At 48.9% G+C, this 21,384-nt stretch overlaps 1 protein-coding gene across 1 annotated transcript in view; it reads left to right on the top strand.

Moving 5' to 3' along the window:
- Positions 1-1,123: 1,123 nt before the first annotated feature.
- LOC127579057 (DENN domain-containing protein 3-like) overlaps positions 1,124-21,384 on the top strand; it is a 743,140-nt gene continuing 722,879 nt past the window's right edge. The window contains exons 1-2 of the mRNA XM_052031688.1: positions 1,124-1,144; positions 4,419-4,423. Of these exons, the coding sequence (XP_051887648.1) occupies positions 1,124-1,144; positions 4,419-4,423 (26 nt within the window). The remainder of the gene's footprint in view (positions 1,145-4,418; positions 4,424-21,384) is intronic.

Genomic DNA, 21,384 nt, shown 5'->3' on the forward strand with positions numbered 1-21,384 from the left:
TTTGTGCACATTAAGAGACCGAATGCAAGTCACCATCCACTCATTCACTGAAGCAAAGGGGACTTGGGCCTTAAACTCAACATCTGCAAAACAAAAGACCTCTCCAAACCCGTCCCCGTTGTACAATGCCGGATGTTGACAATTGAGAATCACAATGAGACCCTGGAGTATGTGGGCCCACATTCCATATGTCGGGAGCCACCTCTTACTGAAGGAAGACATCGATCAAGTCTACCATCAGTGCACCAGTGTAGACTTTGGCTAACCGAGGGAAAGGCTGTTTGAAGATCCAGTTCTCACACTGGGCACAAGACTCACGGTTAACTGGGCAGCAGTGATCCCTGCCCTCCTATATACTTCCGAGATGATAGAAAAATGGAGGGGTATGTGGGACGGAATGGTTAGATTGATCTTAGAGTAGGTCAGAACAACATTGTGGGCCGAAGGGCCTGTACTGTACTGTGTTTAGGAGGCACTTAGACAGGCACATGAATAGGCAGGGAATGGAGGGATATAGACCATGTGTTATGGGCCGAAGGGCCTGTTTCTGTGCTGTAATGTTCTATGTTCTGAGACATGGACTACCTACAACTGACACTACAAGACACCACCAATGCTGCCTCTGCAAAACCCTCCAAGTACACTGGAAGGTTAAGCAAACCAACATCAAAGTCCCTTCCCAGTCCACCAAGCCCAGCGCTGAGTCAGGCCCTATCGTCTGCATTCCCGATATCCTGAACCAGAGACGGGGTGGGAGAGGGAGAGAGAGCGGGTGGGAGAGGGAGTGGGAGGGAGAGGGAGTGGGAGAGAGAGGGGGTGGGAGAGAGAGGGGGTGGGAGAGAGAGGGGGTGGGAGAGAGAGGGGGTAGGAGAGAGGGAGATGGGGGAGGAAGAGGGAGCATGGCCTTTGCAGGATCCCACAAAGACTAAATAATCTGTCTTTTAGCAATTTGAGGAATAGCTATCAACCAGGGAACCTTATAACTCCTGGCACCTATTTCAGTTGGTGGTGACTGGATCTTTCACGTCAATCCAGGGGGCAGTTCCCCAGGACTGTCCTGCCTTCAGTGCTCAAGTTCCAGAATGTTCTGATGGAGATGAGCATTGACCATGGGGAGACACCGATGGGGTCCAGGGGAGGGCAGGTAGGGTGCAGCCTATTTCCCTTCGCACTCTATTTAATTTCTCATAAATCGAATCATGGAAATATGCAGCACAGAAACGGGTCCTTCAGCCCAAGCTCAGCCATGCCGACCATGGAGCCTGTCTACGCTAATCCCATTTGCTGACATTTGGCCCATGTTCTCTTACATCTTTCCTATCCAAGTACATCCAAATACCTTTTAAACATTGAAAGTGTATCTGCCTCCATCACCTCCTCTGGCAGCTCGTTTCATATCCCCACCACCGTGTGTGTGAAACACTCACCCCTCAGATCTGCTCTAAATTCCTCCCCTCTCACCTTAAACCTGTGCTCTCTAGTTCTAGACTTTCCTGCCCTGGGACAAAGATTCTGGCCATCTATCTTGTCTATGCCCCTTATATTTTATAAATAACTATAAGGTCATCCCTCAGCCTTCCATGTACCAGTGAGAAAAAACTCAGATTATCCAATCTCTCTTTAGAACCACAGCCCTCCATTCCAGACAACATCCTGGTGAATCTCTTTTGCAATCTCTCTTTTGCTACGACATTCTTCCTGTAGCGTGGTGACCAGAACTGTACACAATGTTCTAAGTGAGAGAGTTGTGGACACAGCTCAGCACATCACGGAAAGCAGCCTCCCCTCCAGCCAGCATAATCAAAGACCCCACCCACTCCGGACATTCTCTCTTCTCCCCCCTCCCATCGGGCAGAAGATACAAAAGCCTGAAAGCACGTACCACCAGGCTCAAGGACAGCTTCGATCCCACTGTTATAAGATTATTGAATGGTTCTCTAGTACGATGAGATGAACTCTTGCCCTCACGATCTACCTCATTGTGACCTTGCACCTTATTGTCTGCCTGCACTGCACTTTCTCTGTAATCGTAACACTTTATTCTGCATTGTGTTATTATTTTCCCTTGTACAACCTCAATGCACTGTGTAATGAATTAATCTGTATGAACGGTATGCAAGCCAAGTTTTTCACTGTACCTCGGTACGTGTGACAATAATAAACCAATTTACCAAAAGTTTCATGTGGTGACCAGAACTGTACACAATGTTTTCAGTGCAGTATAACCAATGTTTTGTACAGCTGCAACAGGACATCCCAACTTTTATACTCAATGCCACAGCCTACGAAAGCAAGCACACCAAATGCCTTCTTCACTATCCTATCACCTACATCGACACTTTCAGGGAGCCCTGAACTTGCACCCCGAGGTCCCTCTGTACATCGGCACTCCTGCAGTTCTTGCTGTTTATTCTATGTGTCATACTGAATTTGACCTCCCAAGGTGGATTACCTCACACTTGTCTGGATTAAATTCCATCTGCCTCTGTCCACCCTACATTCCAGCTCTTTTATGTCCCACCTTATCCTTGGAAAACCTTCTTCATCATCCAAAACTCCACCAATTTTTGTGTCGTCTGCAAACTTACTAATCAGACCGCCTACATTCTCATCCACGTCAGTTTAATTGGCAGAAATTAATTTGAAATGATTCCAAAGCTTGCCTACTTTCCCAAAGTTACGATCCACACAGAGAAGCATTTTATTCAGCTGGTACCTGTCCCCGGACAAGAACTAAACCAGCAGAAAAGTAAATAGTTCTGTTGCTTTTGCTTCCTCTTTTACCTAAGCTCGCTCGTCATTGAATCAATACAGAACAGAATTGGTGCCCACCCATCCCCACAAGAGAATATCTAGGGGATTTTGAGATATTGAATATAAATAACTGATTATATAAGGGTTTCACCTGATTACCCTGCGATCGCTAAAGTGGAAGCGTACGCGGTAACATTGCTCGTGACTGTCCTGTTTACACCAGGGACAGATTGACAAGCTGGCGCCACCCCCCCATCACTCCCCCTCTGGCACCGCTCCCCAATTACTCCCCCTCTGGCACCGCTCCCCCATCACTCCCCCTCTGGCACCGCTCCCCCATCACTCCCCCTCTGGCACCGCTCCCCATCACTCCCCCTCTGGCACCGCTCCCCCATCACTCCCCCTCTGGCACCGCTCCCCAATCACTCCCCCTCTGGCACCGGTCCCCAATTTCTCTCAGATCACTCCCACCCTTGTATTTTTGAGCACAAAGCTCCCAGCCTGTCACACGTTTGAGCTCCAGGTTGCCGAGCCCTCGGTCAATGTTGCTCCTTCATACTTTACACAAGGGGACTCACAGTTTGGAGTTATGAAGAATAAGAGAGGGGCCATTCAGCTCCTTGATGCTATCCCAATATCATACATGCCATGGATGGTCTGGACCTCAGCTCATCGCCTTTAGTCCATTCTTTCCACACCCTTTCCCAACTTAGACTGGAGTCTCCAGCTTTACCATCATTGTGTAATGGGTTCCATATTCCCATTACCCTGTGTGGGTCACAGAGAGATACAGCATGGAAACAGGCCCTTCGGCCCATAGAGTCTGCAACGACCATTAAGCATCCACTTAATGCACGCTTGCCTTCATCGGTCAGGATATTACGTACAAGAGTTGGGACGTCACGTTACAACTGTACAAGTCGTTGGTGAGACTGCACTTGGAATATTGTGCTCAGTTCTGGTCACCCAGCTGTAGGAAGGACGTCATTAAGCTGGAAAGGGTGCAGGAAATATTCACGAGGATGTAACCGAGACTGGAGGGCTGGGGTTATAAGGAGAGGCTGGATAGGCTGGGGCACTTTTCCCTGGAGTGTAGGAGGCTAAGGGGTGATCTTGCAGAGGTATATAAAATTATGAGGGGTGTGGATAAGGCAGACGATCATAGTCTTTGTCCTAGGCTAGAAGAGCCTAAAACTAGAGGGCATCGGTTTAAAGTGAGAGGGGATCAGAGGGGTACACACAGAAGGGGGATATGGAACGAGCTGCCAGAGGAAGTGGTAGAGGCAGATACAATGACAAAGTTTAACAGGTATTTAGATCAGTCCATGGGTAGAAGCAGTTCAGAGGGTTATGGGCCAAAAGCAGGCAAATGGGACTGGCACAGATAAACATCCTGGTCAGTATGGACAAATTGGGCCAAATGGCCTGTTTCCGTGCTGCATAGCTCCATGACTCCACATTGCTCCCATTGTTTTCTCTCCCCCCACATTCTACCCCTCACCTACACACAAGGGGCAATTTACAGCAGCCCAGTGACCCGCACTTCTTCAGAACATGGGAGGAAACCGGAACACCCTGGGGGGAAGCCCACACGGTCACAGGGAGAATGTTCAAACTCCACACAGACAGCACCGGAGATTGGGATTGAATCCGGGTTTCCGGAGCTGTGAGGCAGTGGCTCTACTAGCTGCATCAGTGTTTCTCACCTCACTTCACTCCTGCTCTGATTTAAGCTTATGTGCTGTTGACCAGGACTTCCTCACCAGGGGGCAGAACCATCCTGGTATCCTCATGGGATCTCTGTACCAAAGCTAAGACTACAGTTACCACCCGTCCCCAAGTGCCCTTGACCTGAGTGGCCTATGTAGACAATTTCAGAGGGTAGTTAAGAGCTGAGAACTGCTGGGGCATGATATAGTACATCTCTGCGTGAGGGAGCAGTTGTGTTCCTAGAAAAACGTCCGTATCGCGATACTCTGCAACACGAAAATTGACAAAATCTGTTGCTTCTTTTGCATGTTTATTTGGTTATTTTTTTCTCATGTAAATTTGAGAGCAAATTTTTATTCCATATCTGAAAGATCTTGGTAGTGATCTGTGAGTTCTGTAAGGGTGAATTTCCATTACCCAAACTGCCATAACGTGGGGTACACTGTATTAAAAACCGACCCAAACCCAAGGATGATTTCATAGCAATTTGAAGCATTCAGAGACAGTCCACGTGCTCACTCAAACCAGCAGTACAGCTCTCTTGTGTGGGCCCTGCTGACATGTAATAATGTGTTTCTTTACAACATCGAGTATTTACTTATTTATTAATCTGACCGGGCAGCACTGTTGCCCCACAGCTCCAGCGACCAGGTTCAATCCCGACCTCTGCCGCTGTCTGTGTGGAGTTTGCACGCTCTCCCTGTGACCATGTGGGTTTCCCCCAGGTGCTCCGGTTTCCTCCCACATCCCAAAGGCGTGCCGGTAGGTAACTGGCCACTATAAATTAACCCTAACTGTAGGTAAGTGGCAAAAAAATCAAAGGGGAGTTTATGGGCATGAGAGAGGGAAGGGTGCGGGGATAGGGGGAAGTAAGGAGAGGGGGATGGGACTGCTCTGCTGGGGGTCAGTGTGGCCTCTGTGTTAAAAGTATTGAGTGGTTCACATTAATTAATAACGAACCTGATCCAAACCAAGCCAGAACACAATAAAGTCTGAAAGCACGTACCACCAGGCTCAAGGACAGCTTCTATCCCGCTGTTATAAGACTATTGAACAGACCTCTTGTACGATAAGATGGACTCTCGACCTCACAATCTACCTCGTCGTGGCCCTTGCACCTTATTGTCTGCCTGCACTGCACTTTATCTGTAACTGTGACACTTTATTCTGCATTCTGTTATTGTTTTACCTTGTACTACCTCAATGCACTGATGTGGTGAAATGATCTGTATGGATGGCACACAAAGCAAAATATTTCACTGTACCTCGGTACACGTGACAATAGTAAACCATTTACCAATGTTTTCCAAAGTGGACCCAACCAGGACTGGGTCCAACATGGACCACAGTTGCTTTGCTGAAGGACGGCTCCTGAGCAAGCCCAACACAGCTCCGCAGTCTGTGTTGGACCCAGTACTGCTGAGGTTCCCCTTTGTCTGTTGACAAGAGTCACTCGATAGGGCAACCATAGCTCCACAGTATTGCAATGAATGGCATCAAAAACACATAAAACTGATAAGAAAGAACAATTACTAAAAGAGAGAGAGAGAGAGGAAACGTTTGCAGGAATGAATATGTGTAGGTAGGTCGGACTTTTGAATTCATTGTCCATAAGTTGGGTGTTCATAACCTGGGGATGTGTTGTACTGTTATAAACACTTCAATCACATCTTCCAGCCTCAAGTGCACATGCACACTGGTGTAATCCCAGTGAATCTGTACTGCTCCACCCCAATGCTGTGCCTGCGAAGTTGTCAGATTGTTGTTCACAGCTGATGGGAGGCTCCAATACACTGGATCGCAAGAGACTGCAGAGGGTTGTAGACTCAGCCAGCTCCATCACGGGCACAACCCTCCCCACCATCGAGGACATCTTCAAGAGGCGGTGCCTCAAGAAGGCGGCATCCATCACTAAAGACCCTCACCGCCCAGGACATGCCCTCTTCTTGTTACTACCATTGGGGAGGAGGTACAGGAGCCTTAAGACCCACACTCAATGTTTCAGGAACAGCTTCTTCCCCTCCGCCATCAGATTTCTGAACGGTCCATGAACACTACCTTGTTATCCTTTTTTTTGCACTAATTATTTATCTCTGGAATTTATGGATTTTTCTGTCTTTGCACTGTACTGCTGCTGGAAAACAACACATTTCACGTCATGTGTCAGTGATTCTGATCACCCTGAGGAAGGGAAACCTGCTTTCCTTCTGTAGTCTGCGCCTTTGTCTGATGCCACGATTTATCACTCTGAACAGGTAGCCAAGGTACTTGTGTAGCTGCTCCAGTTGTTTACTCACTATTGGTCGATTGTTGCTGACTCCAGAGTCTCAGCATTTTTATTAAGGTAGAGCCAGAAACACAGGTCTTACTGGTAACACCCAGATCTCAAAGATAATTAAAAGAGATCGAGCAAGCCAGCTGGTGGTAATGGAGACAAGAGACTGCAGATGGAGCAACAAAATCTGCTGGAGGAACTCAGCGGGTCGAGCAGCATCTGTGGGGGGCGGTGGGGGGAAGGAATCGTCGACGTTTCGGATCGAAGCCCTGCATCGTCCTAGTTGTAACAAGGGTGACACGGGACTGGGCAGTAGCTGTGCCTCACAACCCACCAATGAAGGGTAAAAGTCGATTCGAATTCTGCAGACTGACACGGAGCAGATATTTCTAACATCACTGGGCCATGGGGTCATTAGTAGGTCTCTTTATGTGTGAGTCCTCCCCCTATACATTGGGGACCAGAAAGTGTTGCACACAGCGGTACCATGTAATAGATTCCTAGGCGGTTTATGGACTCCCCAGCCGCCTGTCACCTCTGCGGCCAGGAGGAGTCAGTGTATCATGTATACACGGAGTGTGAGAGGTTGCAGCCTCTGAAGGGGCTGCTCCTCATGTTTTGGCTGCACTTCAGCCCCATGCTCCTGATCTTTGGTCACCTGGTGCCAGGGGGTGGTGGGTGGGTTGTGGGATCTCCTGGTCAGTTTGCTCCTGGGCCTGGCCAAGGTGGCCATTCACGGGTCCAGGCAGCGGGCAGTCGAGGGTTCTGGCCGAGCCGACTGCTGCCCCTCTTCCCGGGTTACATCTGTGCCCATGGGTCCCTGGAGAAGGAGCCTGCGGTGTCCACGGGTACGACGGGGGCTTTCCGGGACCGGTGGGTGCCACAGGGGCTCGAGTGTGTTCTGGATAGAGATGACTGCATTATAATTTGAAACTATTGATTGTAAGTAGTGTGAACTGTGGAATATTGTAGTGTGGTAATGATGTGATGCTGTAATCACTGAATAAAGCTCCTTTGGAAAAGGAAATAAAATGGGCTCACTGGTCAATGCAACATGGGCACTGAAGGGGAGCAGACTTGACTGTGAATCACACCCTGCAAATGGGCACATTGGCTCTCAATTCAGCAACGATTATAATGTCTGAACAACTGGACTAACCACACACACACAGCGGCTACAAGAGTGGGTCAGAGGCTGCATACCCTGTGGTGAGTGATTCATCTCCTGACATCCTGAAACCTCCCACCATCTACAGGGCAAGGACAGCTTCTACTCCGCTGTTACCAGACTCTTGAACAGACCGCTCATGTACTAAAGGATGAACTCTTGATCTTGTCTTGGCCCTCACACTTTATTGTCTGCCTGCACTGCACTTTCTCTGTAACTGTAACACTACGTTCTGCGTTCTGTTTTCTTTTTACTACCTGTATGTACTTATATATGGCAGATGTGTCCGGATGGCACGCACACAAAGTTTTTCACTGCATCTCGGCACACATGACAACAAACCAGTACCAAGTCAGGGGTGTGATGGAACACCCTCCACTTGCCTGGGTGAGTTCAGCTCCAACAGCTCTCAAGAAGCCCGACACCATCCAGGACAAAGCTGCCTGCTTGACTGACACCCCATCCACCTCCCGAAACATTCACTCCCTCCACCACTGGCACACAGTGGCTGCAGTGTGCACTGAGAGCACCGCCTGTGACCCCCCACCACCCAGAGGGACAAGGGCAGCGGGCGCAGGGGAGCACCACTGCCTGCAGGTTCCCCTCCAATCACACACCACTGACTCAGAATATTACACCGTTCCTTCATCACCTCTGGGTCTAAACCCTGGAACTCTCTCCCCAACAGCACCAAGGGGGCACCTTCACCAGAAGGACACAGGTCAAGAAAGCGGCTCATTCCCCACCTTCTCTGGGCAATAAATGCTGGCGGTGTGGGAAATGTTCAGAGCCAGAAAATGAAGAAAAAGTGTTTCAAAAAAGGCAATGAAGAAATCTGAAAGATGAAATAAGAATTTGAAACACATTTCTTCCATTACATAAAGATCATGAAGTCCACGGTGCCAAAGCTGAAACAGCTCCTCAATCACTCCCACCTCCCTCTCTCTCCCCAATCACTCTCCCTTCCCAGCTCTCTCCCCAATCACTCCCACCTCCCTCTCTCCCCAATCACTCCCACCTCCCTCTCTCTCCCCAATCACTCCCACCTCCCTCTCTCTCCCCAATCACTCTCCCTCCCTCTCTCTCCCCAATCACTCCCACCTCCCTCTCTCCCCAATCACTCTCCCTTCCCAGCTCTCTCCCCAATCACTCCCACCTCCCTCTCTCCCCAATCACTCTCCCTACCTCCCTCCCCAATCACTCTCCCTACCTCCCTCCCCAATCACTCCCACCTCGCTCTCTCTCCTCAATCAGCCCCCTCTCCAGCTCTCTCTCCCCAATCACTCCCACCTCCCTCTCTCTCCCCAATCACTCTCCCTTCCCAGCTCTCTCCCCAATCACTCCCACCTCCCTCTCTCTCCCCAATCACTCTCCCTTCCCAGCTCTCTCATCAATCACTCTCCCTCCCTCTCCCCAATCACTCTCCCTACCTCCCTCCCCAATCACTCCCACCTCCCTCTCTCTCCTCAATCAGCCCCCTCTCCAGCTCTCTCTCCCCTATCACTCTCCCACCCAGCTCTCTCCTAGCACCCCCCCCCCCACCTCCCCAGTTCCCGCTCTGTCCAATTACTCCCCCACCCCTCTTCCCTCTCCAATCAGTCCCACACCTGAGACCCTTTTATCTTTTTCTCTACTTATCCAACTCCTTTGGAAGCTCCTGTTGAACACGTGTCCACTTTTTCAGGCAGCATGTTGTAGAACACAACACTAGCAACGTTAAACGCAGTCTCCCCATCACACCACAGTTCTTTTGGCAACTATCTTCCCTCCAGTTACTTAGTCTCCTGCCACTGCAGGTTTGTAGAGACAGCGCAGAAGTTAAAAGCATAAACGTTACCTGGAGTCTAGATCTTTTGCACTTTTCTTTCTTGCACTGTCAGTGCGAGTTTCATTGAGTGTCTGGCCGTTGATTTTAGGTGGTGTGTTGAATTGCTGTGGTGATTCTCAGCCCTATCAGTCTCTCCTGCAGTACGAGACACTTGCTCGTTTCCGTACAGACATCACACAAGCAACATGATCACCAGAAAAGAGCGACGCTGCTTGAAGAACGTTAGCCAGTACAACGGGAGAATCTCCAGCTCCTCGTCAGGGTTTTAATATCCAGAGAAGACTGGGGCTCACACTGAATTAACACAAGAAGCTCAGTGCCAAGACTCAGTGACCACATCCGCTCCTATTTGTGGAGCCCGGTTGTTCTGTGAACAGGAAGCAGGGCACAGCTGCAAGGAGGAATCTATTCGAGTCCGCAAACCCACAAGGTGAACTGATAGAAACTCATTTCGAGGCCGCCACATCACATGTACACCCTGAACTAAAGTGCACCCAGTGTGAGCACTCTCTTGTCTCTCAGTCAGAAGGTGGTGGGTTCAAGTCCCACTCCAGAGACTGCAGCACAGAAATCCAGGCCTGAGCTTGGGATCACATGTTAACCCGAGGCCCCATGTGTCCTGTTGAGTGGGCAGAAAAGACCTCACGGAACATTGTAGGGAAAGAGCAGTGAAGTTCCTCCACTCCCTCAACCAGTATCTGGTCATTATCTCACTGCTGTTCGTGGGAGCTTGCTGTGTACAATTTGGCTGCAAAATTCCCTTCACCATTGGCTGTGAAATGCTTCAGTGAAGCCAGGTGGGTGTCCTAGCCAAATGCAATTCAATATTTGAACGGATTGGATCTCCCTTACTCTAATAAACGTGCCCACCTAACTGTGTCGTTCTGTTGGGGCAGAGGTTAAAAAATCCTCTCCCCCACCAGCCCCCACTGCCAGTGAGCGATGACTGTAGCAGGAGACAATTCCCTGGCACTGTGAGTCAGTGGGAGTGGAGGTAATGTGGACTCAGCCCAGTACATCACGGGCACGTCCCTCCCCACCATCGGGAGTATCTACAGGAGACGCTGCCTCAAGAAGGCAACATCCACCATCAAAGATCCCCACCATCCGGGCCGTGCCATCTTCTCACAGCTCCCATCGGGCAGGAGGTACAGAAGCCTGAAGTCCCACACCACCAGGTTCAGGAACAGCCACTTCCCTTCAACCATTCTGTTCTTGAACCAACCGGCACACCCCTCATCACTACCTCAGTACAGCAGCACTGGGACCACTTTGCACTACAATGGACTTTGGTTTTTTTTGTTCTAACTGTGTTCTCTCTTGTACAATTATGTATAATTTGGTTTTCTTGTAAATGTGTATAATATGCTATGTGCCTGTGATGCTGCTGCAAGTACAGGTTGATAGGGCAGTAAAGAAGGCGTTTGGCGTGCTTGCCTTTGTTAGTTGAGGCACTGAGTTCAAGAGTCAGGAAGTTATGTTGCAGCTTTATAAAACTCTGGTAAGGCCGTGTCTGGAGTATTGCATTCAATTCTGGTCGCCCCGTTACAGGACGGATGTGGAGGCTTTGGAGAGGGTGCAGAAGAGGTTCACCAGGATGCTGCCTGGATTAGAAGGCATACCATAGAACCATACAGCACAAAACAGGCCCTTCGGCCCACCATGTTGGGCCGTCCATCAAACCACCCTCACACTATCTAACCCTTTCCTCCCGCATATCCCTCTATCTCACATTCCTCCATGTGCCTATCCAACAAACTCTTGAACCTGTCCAATGTATCTGCCTCCACCACCACCCCAGGCAGTGCATTCCATGCACCAACCACTCTCTGGGTGAAAAACCTCCCCCTGACATCTCCCCTGAACCTCCCACCCATAACCTTAAAGCCATGCCCTCTTGTCTTGAGCATTGGTATGTGCTTGGACAAACTTGGGTTGTTTTCTACGGAGCGGTGGAGGCTGAGGGGAGGTCTGACAGAAATTTATAAGATTATGAGGGGCATAGATAGAGTAGACAGCTAGTACCTTTTCCCCAGGGTCAAAATGTCTAATTCTGGAGGGCATGCATTTAAGGTGTGAGGGGGAAAGTTCAAAGGAGATGTGCGGGGCAAGATTTTGTTTTACACAGAGAGTGGTGGGTGCCTGGAACGGGCTGCCAGGGGAGGTGGTGGAGGCAGATACGACAGAGGCGTTAAAGAGACTCTTAGGCACATGAATGCTCGGAGAATGGAAGAGTCGTGCAGGCAGAAGGGATTAGTTTAGTTAGGTGTTTAATTACTAGTTTAATTAGTTCAGCACAACATTGTAGGCTGAAGGGCCTGTTCCTGTGCTCTAAGTAAGTTCTTCATTGCACCTGTACATACATGTACTTGTGGATATGACAATAAACTGCGACACACTGCCACCAGTAACCAGTCCAGAGTGTTGACTTTCCAACAAAGGGCAAAGTAACAAGCAAATATACCAAACTAAAACCAGTGGCTTCATTTCGCTGTATAACCATCTGAGGTTAGGGCCAGGTGGAAACATGTTAAGAGTTCAGCTAATTATAGTGGTTTCGAGCTGCCTGTATTTGCAGGCTCCGGTCGCCTATTTTAGAAAGCACCTGGCCAACTGCGCACAGCCGTCTGCTGTTCCCTCCCCTCCCTTCCTGCTGCCTGTCACCAGCACCTACAAAGACCGAGCCGGCTAAATAGGTCTCATGGTTTTCTGTGCTCTCATTTAATGACCCTTTCCTCCCATCTTCATTCTTCCGCCATTGATTGAGTCACACCCCCTCTCCCCCCAGCCACCCACACACAGGAGCTGAAGAAGGCATTGTTGTGGTTACACTGGGACCATGTACATTGTTTCAGTCAGTGACACACATTTCAGAGATCCGGTTCCAAGGGGTGGAGGGGAACTTGAATTCCCCCTCCAGCCCTGGTGTGGGGCAGTGGGGAGGGATGGGAGGCCAGGGATCTGGCTAGGTTTGGGGGAGCAGATCAGGAGGGCCTGCTGGAGATCAGGACAGAGGTGTGGAGGGGCGAGGGGAAGATTGGATTCCCAAGTTCAAATCAACCCGGAAACCTCAACAACAGGTGCCCCAGGACCAGGTGGTCCAAGTTCAATACTCAGGGAACAAGGTACAATGTGCGGGGAATGAGGGGCGTCACGTGGGGATTGAGGGGCATCACGCGGGGAATGAGCGTGTTTCACGGGGATTGAGGGTGTTACACGAGGAATGAATGACTACACATCTGTGATGTGGAAACTGAGTTGAGCTCACAAAGGTGACTCACACTGGGAAGTGTATAATCACATTTTTGTGACTCAAAGCAATGCAGAAACGGTTGTTATCATGTCTTAATTTGTTAATATAATCAATTTTTAATTTGTAAGTGCATAAAAATGAGGGTGGCACAGAGGCCTCACAGCCCCAGAGACCCAGGTTCAATCCCGACCTCCAGTGCTGTCTGTGTGGAGTTTGCACCCTGCGCCGGGTGCTCCGGTTTCCTCCCACATCCCAAAGATGTGCGGGTTGGGATTTTAATTGGCCTTTCGAGTGGAGTTTGATGGTAGACCCTGGGAGGAATTGAAGGGGATATGGGGAGAACTTGAAAGGTACAGTATGAGCAATAAGGAGAGGTTGGACAAACTTGGGTTGTTTTCTCTGGAGCATCAGAGGCTGAGGGGAGACCTGATAGAAGTTTATAAAGTTATGAGAGGCATGAAAGGGGTAGACAGTCTGAGGCTTTTCCCCAGGCTGGAAATGTCAAATACTAGAGGATGCGCATTTAAGATAAGAGGGGGAAAGTTTAAAGGAGATGTGTGGGGTAAGAGAGTGGTGGGTGTCTGGAACGGGCTGCCAGGGGTGGTGGTGGAAGCAGACATGATAATGACACTTAAGAGGCTGTTAGAGAGGCACGTGAACATGCAGGGACTGGAGGGATATGGATCGTGTGCAGGCAGAATAGATTTAGTTTAATTTGGCATCGTGTTCAGCACAGACATTGTGGGCCGAAGGGCCTGTTCCTGCGCTGTTCTGTTCTATGTTAACCGGCTACAGGGAATTCAGCAGCAAATGTGGTTGCTCTGCGTGCAGGCCTAGATTCAGTCAGCCTCTCTCTAGGGAAATACGGGTTGAAATCTTGCATTTTGAGAGAGTCTCTGGTGCAGCAGAGTCCCCAGGGGCTGCAGTGGGACTGTAATGGGGACAAAGGTTGGCAGTCACATCTGGGGATATCAAAGGCAGATGTTGAAAGGAGTAAATTTAAGGAAGTGATAAGCCTGCAATTAGAGTCACACAGCATGAAAACAGCACGGACGGAGGTGTGGAGGGGTGAGGGGTAGATTCAAAGCAGCAGTGGGGCAGGATTCCCAAGTTCAAATCAACCTGGAAACCCCAACAACAGGTGCCCCAGGACCAGGTGGTCCAAGAAAATCCCTCTGAACCTTTCCTATCCATGTACCAGTCCAAGTGCATTTTAAATGCTGTTAATGTACCTGCCTCAACCACTTCCTCTGGCAGCTCGTCCCATATACGGACCGCCCTCTGGGTGAGAAAGTTTCCCCCTCAGGTTCCTACTAAATCTCTCACCTCTCACCTTAAACCTATGCCCTCTAGTTCTTGTCTACTTCTGTCTCACGATTCACCTCGGGATGTCCCAGAGTGCTCTACAACCAACGGAGAACACTGGATGCGTAGTAACAAACAATCTGCTGGAGGAACTCAGCGGGTCGAGCAGCATCTGTGAGGGCAAGGAATTGTTGACGTTTCGGGTCAAAACCCTGCATCGGGACTGTCTCCATTTGACGTGTAGTCACCGTTGCGATGGAAACAGGGCAGCCAATTTGTACACAGCAACTTCCCACAAACTGCGATGGAATTTTGAACAAGTAATGTGCTTTTGTATTCTTGATTGATTAAATTTTAACCAAGATGTGAGGGAGGTCTCCCCTACCAGTCTTCAAAATAGTGCCACAGGGTATCCTACACCCATCTGAAGGCTATTCAGTGCCTCAGGTTAATATTTCAGCTGAATGACAACACATCTGACAGTGCGACACTCCCTCAATGCTGGACTGCTGATCAGACCAGGTCCTTGTGCAACATCAGACCTTTCACCCTTTCCCTTCCACCTCACTAAAACAGGTAGTAATAGACAGTGAAGGTGGTTTCAAAAATTACAGGGGGATCTTGATCAGCTGAGTAAGTGGGCTGAGGAATGGCAAATGGAGTTTAATTCAGATAATTGCGAGGTGTTGCGTTTTGGAAAGTCAAATCAAGATAGAGCAGAGGGACCTTGGAGTACAGGTACATGGTTCCCTGAAAGTGGAATCACAGGTAGACAGTGTGGTGAAGAAGGCATTTGGTAGGCTGGCCTTCATCAGGCAGGGCACTGAGTACAGAAGTTGGGAGGTCATGGTGCGGTTGTACAGGATGCTGGTGAGGCCGCACTTGGAGTATCATGTTCAGTTTTGGTCGCCCTGCTGTAAGAAAGAGGTTATTAAAAACTGGAAAGAGTGCAGAAAAGATTTAGAAGGACGTTGCCAGGACTGAGGGACTGAGTTATAGGGAGCGGTTGAACAGGCTAAGTCTTTTTTCCTTGGATGGTGGGAGACTGAGAGGTGATTTGGAGAGGTGTATAAATCCTGAGGGGCATAGACAGGGTGAGTGCACTCAGTCTTTTTCCCAGGGTTGGGGAATCAAGAACTAGAGGGCTAAGGTGAGAGGGAAGAGATTCAACAGGAACTTGAGGGGCAACTTTTTTTATACAGAGACTGGTCAGTATATGGAATGAGCTGCCAGAGGAAGTGGTCAAGGCAGGTATAATAACAACATTTAAAAGACACTTGGACTGGTACATTGGATGGGAAAGGTTCAGAAGGTTATGGGCCAAATGCTAGCAAATGGGACTAGCTTGGATGGGACATCTTGGTTGGCAATGTAATTCAGAGACACAGGAGACTGTAGATACTGGAATTTGGAGCAACAAACAATCTGCTGGAGGAACTCAGTGGGTTGAGCAGGAGCTGCAGGGGTGGGGGTGGGGGCGGGAAGGAATTGTCGATGCTTCAGGTCGAAACCCTGTATCAAGCCTCGTGCTAGTAACTGCCCTCATTAATAATCTGGTCTCACCCTATGACAGGTATTTCCCTTGTTCTACCCATTCCTCCCCACCCCCCTTACTTTCTCTCCTACTGAAAACCGAGTTCTTGACGAAGGTTCCCCACTCGAGTTCTTAACTCTCTCCCTCCACAGATGCTGCCTGATCTGCCGAGTGTTCCCAGCATTTTCTGCTTCCCTTTTAGAGTCTTGAGCTCACATCTCTGAGCTTGAACCCAGGACTTTTTTTTATTCAGAGGTGTGAATCCAACCAAGTTGGCCAAACCTGATACAGTCAGAACAAACAGGAGGGGTTTTGGAAGGAAATTCTGGAGCTAAGGTCCTGGGCAGGTAGAGGCTAGAAATGGTGGATCAGTGATTGAAAACAAGAACCCTTAAACAGGAAGTGCAATAAGTGTGAACTTCCTGAAATGTCACAAGTCAACAATTAAATCATAAACTTATTTTAATTCCGAGTTATTCCTAAGCTCAAGAAGGCAACATCCATCATCAAAGATCCCCACCATCTGGGCCATGCCATCATCTCACAGCCATCGGGCAGGAGGTACAGAAGCCTGAAGTCCCACACCACCAGGTTCAGGAGCAGCTACTTCCCTTCAACCACTCGGTTCTTGAACCAACCGGCACGACCCTAATCACTACAGTTTAGCCATACCCTGACCACTTTGAACTAAAATGGCCTTTTTTTTGTTCTAATTGTGTTCTTTCTTGTAAAAATTGTGCATAATTTATATTTAATTTGTGTTTTTCTTGTGAATGCTGCTTATCTGATGCTCTGTGTTTGTGATGCTGCTGCAAGTAAGTTTTTCATTGCACCTGTGCACACATGGACTCGTGCAGATGACAATAAACTCGACTTTGGACTTTGTTACCTGTGTAAAGTATCACTCATGAAGTAATATTGGAGATGCAGTGGGAAAGGTTCACAAGATCACAAGACAAAGGAGCAGAAGTAGGCCATTTGGCCCATCGAGTCTTCTCTGCCACTTCACCATGAGCTATTCTCCCATCTAGCCCCAATTCCTGGCCTTTTCCCCATATTCCTTGATACCCTGACTAATTAGATACCTATCAATCTCTGCCTTAAACACCCCCAATGATCGGGCCTCCACAGCCTCCTGTGGCAACAAATTCCACAGATTCACCACTCTCCGGCTAAAGAAATTTCTCCACATCTCTGTTCGAAATGGGTGCCCTCTAATTCTAAGACTGTGCCCTCTTGTCCTGGACTCACCCACCATGGGAAACAACTTAGCCACATCTACTCTGTCCAGTCCTTTCAACATTCGAAGCGTTTCTATGAGGTCTCCTCTCATTCTTCTGTACTCCAATGAATACAGTCCAAGAGCCGACAAACACTCATCATACGTCAGCCCTTTCATTCCAGGAATCATCTTCATAAATCTTTTCTGAACCCTCTCCAACATCAGTACGTCCTTTCTAAGATATGGGGCCCAAAACTGCACACAGTATTCCAAATGAGGTCTCACCAGTGCCCCGTAGAGCCTCATCAACACTTCCTTACTTTTATACGCTATTCCTCTTGAAATGAATGCCAACATAGCATTCGCTTTCATTACCACCGACCCAACCTGGAGGTTAACCTTTAGGGTATTCTGCACGAGGACCCCTGAGTCCCTTTGCACTTCCGAATTTTGAATTTTCTCCCCATCTAGACAATAATCTGCCCGTTTATTTCTTCTTCCAAAGTGTACAACCGCACATTTCTCAACATTGTATTTCACCTGCCATTTTTTTGCCCATTCTCCTAAACTGTCCAAGTCTCTCTGCAACCTTTCTGTTTCTTCAACACTTCCTACTCCTCCACCTATCTTGGTGTCATCTGCAAACTTAGCCACAAAACCATTTATTCCATAATCTAAATCATCGATGTACAGTGTAAAAAGAAGCAGCCCCAATACCGACCCCTGCGGAACACCACTAGTAACCGGCAGCCAACCAGGACAGGATCCCTTTATTTCCACCCTTTGCTTTCTGCCAACCAGCCAATGCTCCACCCATTCCGATATCTTTCCTGTAATTCCATGGGCTCTCATCTTATTAAGCAGCCTCTCGTGCGGCACCTTTAAGAGAACGATGATTGAAATTATAAGGGCTAAGGTTTATAAAAATTTGTCAGGATAACTTCAATGCTATTTAGAATTTCAGGAATTTACATCACAGGAGGATGCATTCAGCCCAAAGTGTCAATACCGGCCAACACCACCAGTTTGCCAATTCCTGGTATATGGCCCAGAAGATCACAACTCTTGAAGTGCCACCTAGGACTTATTAAATGTGGATGACCCTCTGCATCCAGCATTTATGTTGGTATTGGTACTGGTAATTGGCTTTTCTTGTCACATGTACTGAGATCCAGTGAAAAGCTTCTGTATGCGTGCCATCCAGACAGATCATTCCATACATAAGTACAATGAGGTAGTAAAGAGGAAAACAGAATGCAGAATAAAGTGTTACAGTTACAGAGAAAGTGCAGTGCAGGCAGACAAATAAGGTGCAAGGGCCACGACGAGGTAGATTGGGAGATCAAGAGTTCATCTTTTAGCGTATGAGAGGTCCATTCAAGAGTCTGATAACAGCGGGATAGAAGCTGTCCTTCAGCCTGGTGGTACGTGCTCTCAAACTTTTATATCTTCTGCCTGAGGGGAGAGGGAAGAAGAGAGAATGACCAGGGTGGAAGGGGTCCTTGATTATGCTGGCTGCTTTCCCGAGGCAGCGGGAAGTGTAGCCGGAGTCCATGGAGGGGAGACATCCACCAACCATACATCCATCAACCATCTTACTTTGAATGGATTAATATCTTAAAAATACCTGCATTTATGTAGCATCTTTTCTTTTTCTTGGAAGCTTCTAAGGAATGAAGTGTTTAGGAGTGGCCTCCCTGGTGACATGGGAAACACAGCATGAATTGTGCACGTAAACAAGCTCCCATAAACAGCAATGTGATGTTGACCAGATGAACAGGCTGTTTACCCCAGGACGGTCTAAATCTCACTCCACAGTGCAGTGAATCCCAGGCACTTGTCCAAGTTCACCAATCCCATTGGAAGCATTTCCTTCACCATCTCTTTACCCAATTGTTAAACAGTTGCTATGATTATTCTTCAACACTCTGCTCTCGGCCCTTCCACCTCAGCCTGTCTGGGACTCCCAGAAATGTTCTTCGGAATTAAATCTCCCCGTAATCTCCTTTGTTCTAAAGAAAACAATCCCAACTCAAACAGTGTCTCCTCATAATTCTGCTCCTTCCAGAGATGGCAATATCCTCTCTGCACGCGTTCTGATGCTACTGAATCCTGCCTGTAACGTGGTGGCCAGAGCTGTACACCAGCTGTGCCCTAACTACTCATTTGCACGCATTCATTTTTTTTGGGGGATTTGGATATTGTTGGCAAGCTCAGCCATCACTGCTCACCCCTCAGTGTCCTGAGGGGATGATCGTGTGCTGCTGTCTACAACTTCTAGTGAGGTAATCACATGCTGCTTTTGGAGGGGGAGTTTCAGGATTTATGCCCAATAATGAGGGAGCAGCGATGATCATTGAAGTCATTAAGGTGTGAGAATACCTGGTGGCAGTAGTGTTCCCATGTCACAGACATCTTTGTCCTTCTCTGTGGGAGAGGTGGTGGGTTTGGGAGGGGCTGTCGGAGTAACTGCAGTGCATTCTGTAGATGGTGCACACTGCACTGTGTCCCATTGGTGGAGGGAATGCATTTTTAAGGCCCTTTATGATGTCAAGCCTGTTGAGCCTTGTAGGAGCTGTACCCATCCAGTGTAGAGAGTTCTATCAGGTCTCCAACTTGTGCCTTGCTGATGGTGGAAAGACTTTAAGGTGTCAGGAGGTGAGTCACTCACCACAGGGTACCTGCCCTTGTACTATTGAGGTGGTTGGCCTCATTAACTCTCTGGTTAACGGTGATGCCCCAGGAATTGAGAAAGGATACAGCCATTGTATGGCAAGGGTGTGAGGCTGGACCCTCTCTTGTTGGGATGGTGATTGCCTGTCATTTTCGTGGTGTGAACATTACTTTCTACTCACTAGCCCAGGCCTGAACGTTGTCCAGGTTGTGCTGTGTGTAGGCGTGGGCTGCTTCATTTGTTGAACAGTTGTGAATGGAATTAAACATTGCATAAGCATCAGGGAACATCCCCACTTCTGACATCATGATGGAAGGAAGGTCACTGATGAAGATGGCTGGGCCCAGGACACTGCCCTGAGGAGCTCCCGCAGTGATGTCCTGGGGCTGGGATGGTTGACCTCCAACAAACATCTTCCTCTGTATGAGGTCCGACTCCAACCACCGGAGCATTTCCCACTGACCTCGGCTTCACCAGGGCTCCTTGATGCCACACACAGTCAAGGGCAGTCACTCTCAGCTCACCCCTGGAGTTCAACTCTTTGGTCCGTATTTGGACCCGGGCTGTGATGAGTTTGGGAGCTAAGTGGTCCTGGTGAACCCCAGAGTGGGCACCGGTGGGCAGGTTATTGGTCAATGACAGAGAAACAAAGGTCTGCAGATTCTGGAATCTAGATGAACAACACGATGATGCTGGAGAGGAAGAAGAGGGCTGGAGGCAGGAGAACAGGTCATTAGGAGGAGGGAGGACTCCTTACCGAAGAAGGTGGCGCAGAGGCGGCGGAAAAAGAGCTCGGCATTGTGCCTGGCACGGAAATCGTTGAGTTGGGGTCGTAGAGGTTCAAAGGTGAGGCCTTTGCTGAGAACAGACTGCTCTGCCTCAGAGAGGGGGAGGTCAGGGGGGATGGTAAAGACACGGCGGGGGTTAGAGTTGGGGCTAGAAGAGTGGGGGGGTGGGTGGTGGGGGGTGTGGGCTAGTGAGTGGAGGAAGAAGAGGGCTGGAGAACAGGTCATTAGGAGGGGGAGAGGACTCCTTACCTCCAGCATCATTGTGTTTTTCATATTGGACAATGACCGCTTCCATCACTTTACCACTGATTAAGAGTTGACCAAGTGGCTGGTGATTAGTCAGGTGGGATTGGTCCTGTGGTTTGTGAACAGCACATACCTGGGTGTTGTTCCACATTGGTGGGTAGATGCCGGTGTGGTAACTGGGCTGGGACAGCCTGGCTAGCTACTTCTGGAGTGCAGTCTACAGCGCTACAGCCGGGATGTTGCCTGCTCCCACAGCCACTGGTATCATGTCGAATGGAGCAGATTGGCTGAAAACTGAACCCTGTGAAGATGGAGATCCTTGCTCTTAGCCAGTGTAAACAATATCCCTCGGTCTCACTGCTCAACTCAGTATCCTACCATTTACTGCACAGCCCCTGCCTTGTCCATTCTTCTCAAACCTCACATATCTGGATAAAATCATGAGGGACAGACAGGGTGAATGCACTCAGTCTTTTTCTCAGGGTTGGGGAATCAAGAACTAGAGGGCACAGGTTTAAAGTGAAAGGGGAGAGATTTAATAGGAGCTTGAGGAGCAACTTTTTTTTAAACAAGGAGGGTGGTGGGTGTGTGGAACGAGCTGCCAGAGCAGGACGGTGAGGCAGGTAC

The sequence above is a fragment of the Pristis pectinata genome, chromosome 16 (assembly GCF_009764475.1).
Source record: "Pristis pectinata isolate sPriPec2 chromosome 16, sPriPec2.1.pri, whole genome shotgun sequence".
Classification (NCBI taxonomy): domain Eukaryota; kingdom Metazoa; phylum Chordata; class Chondrichthyes; order Rhinopristiformes; family Pristidae; genus Pristis; species Pristis pectinata.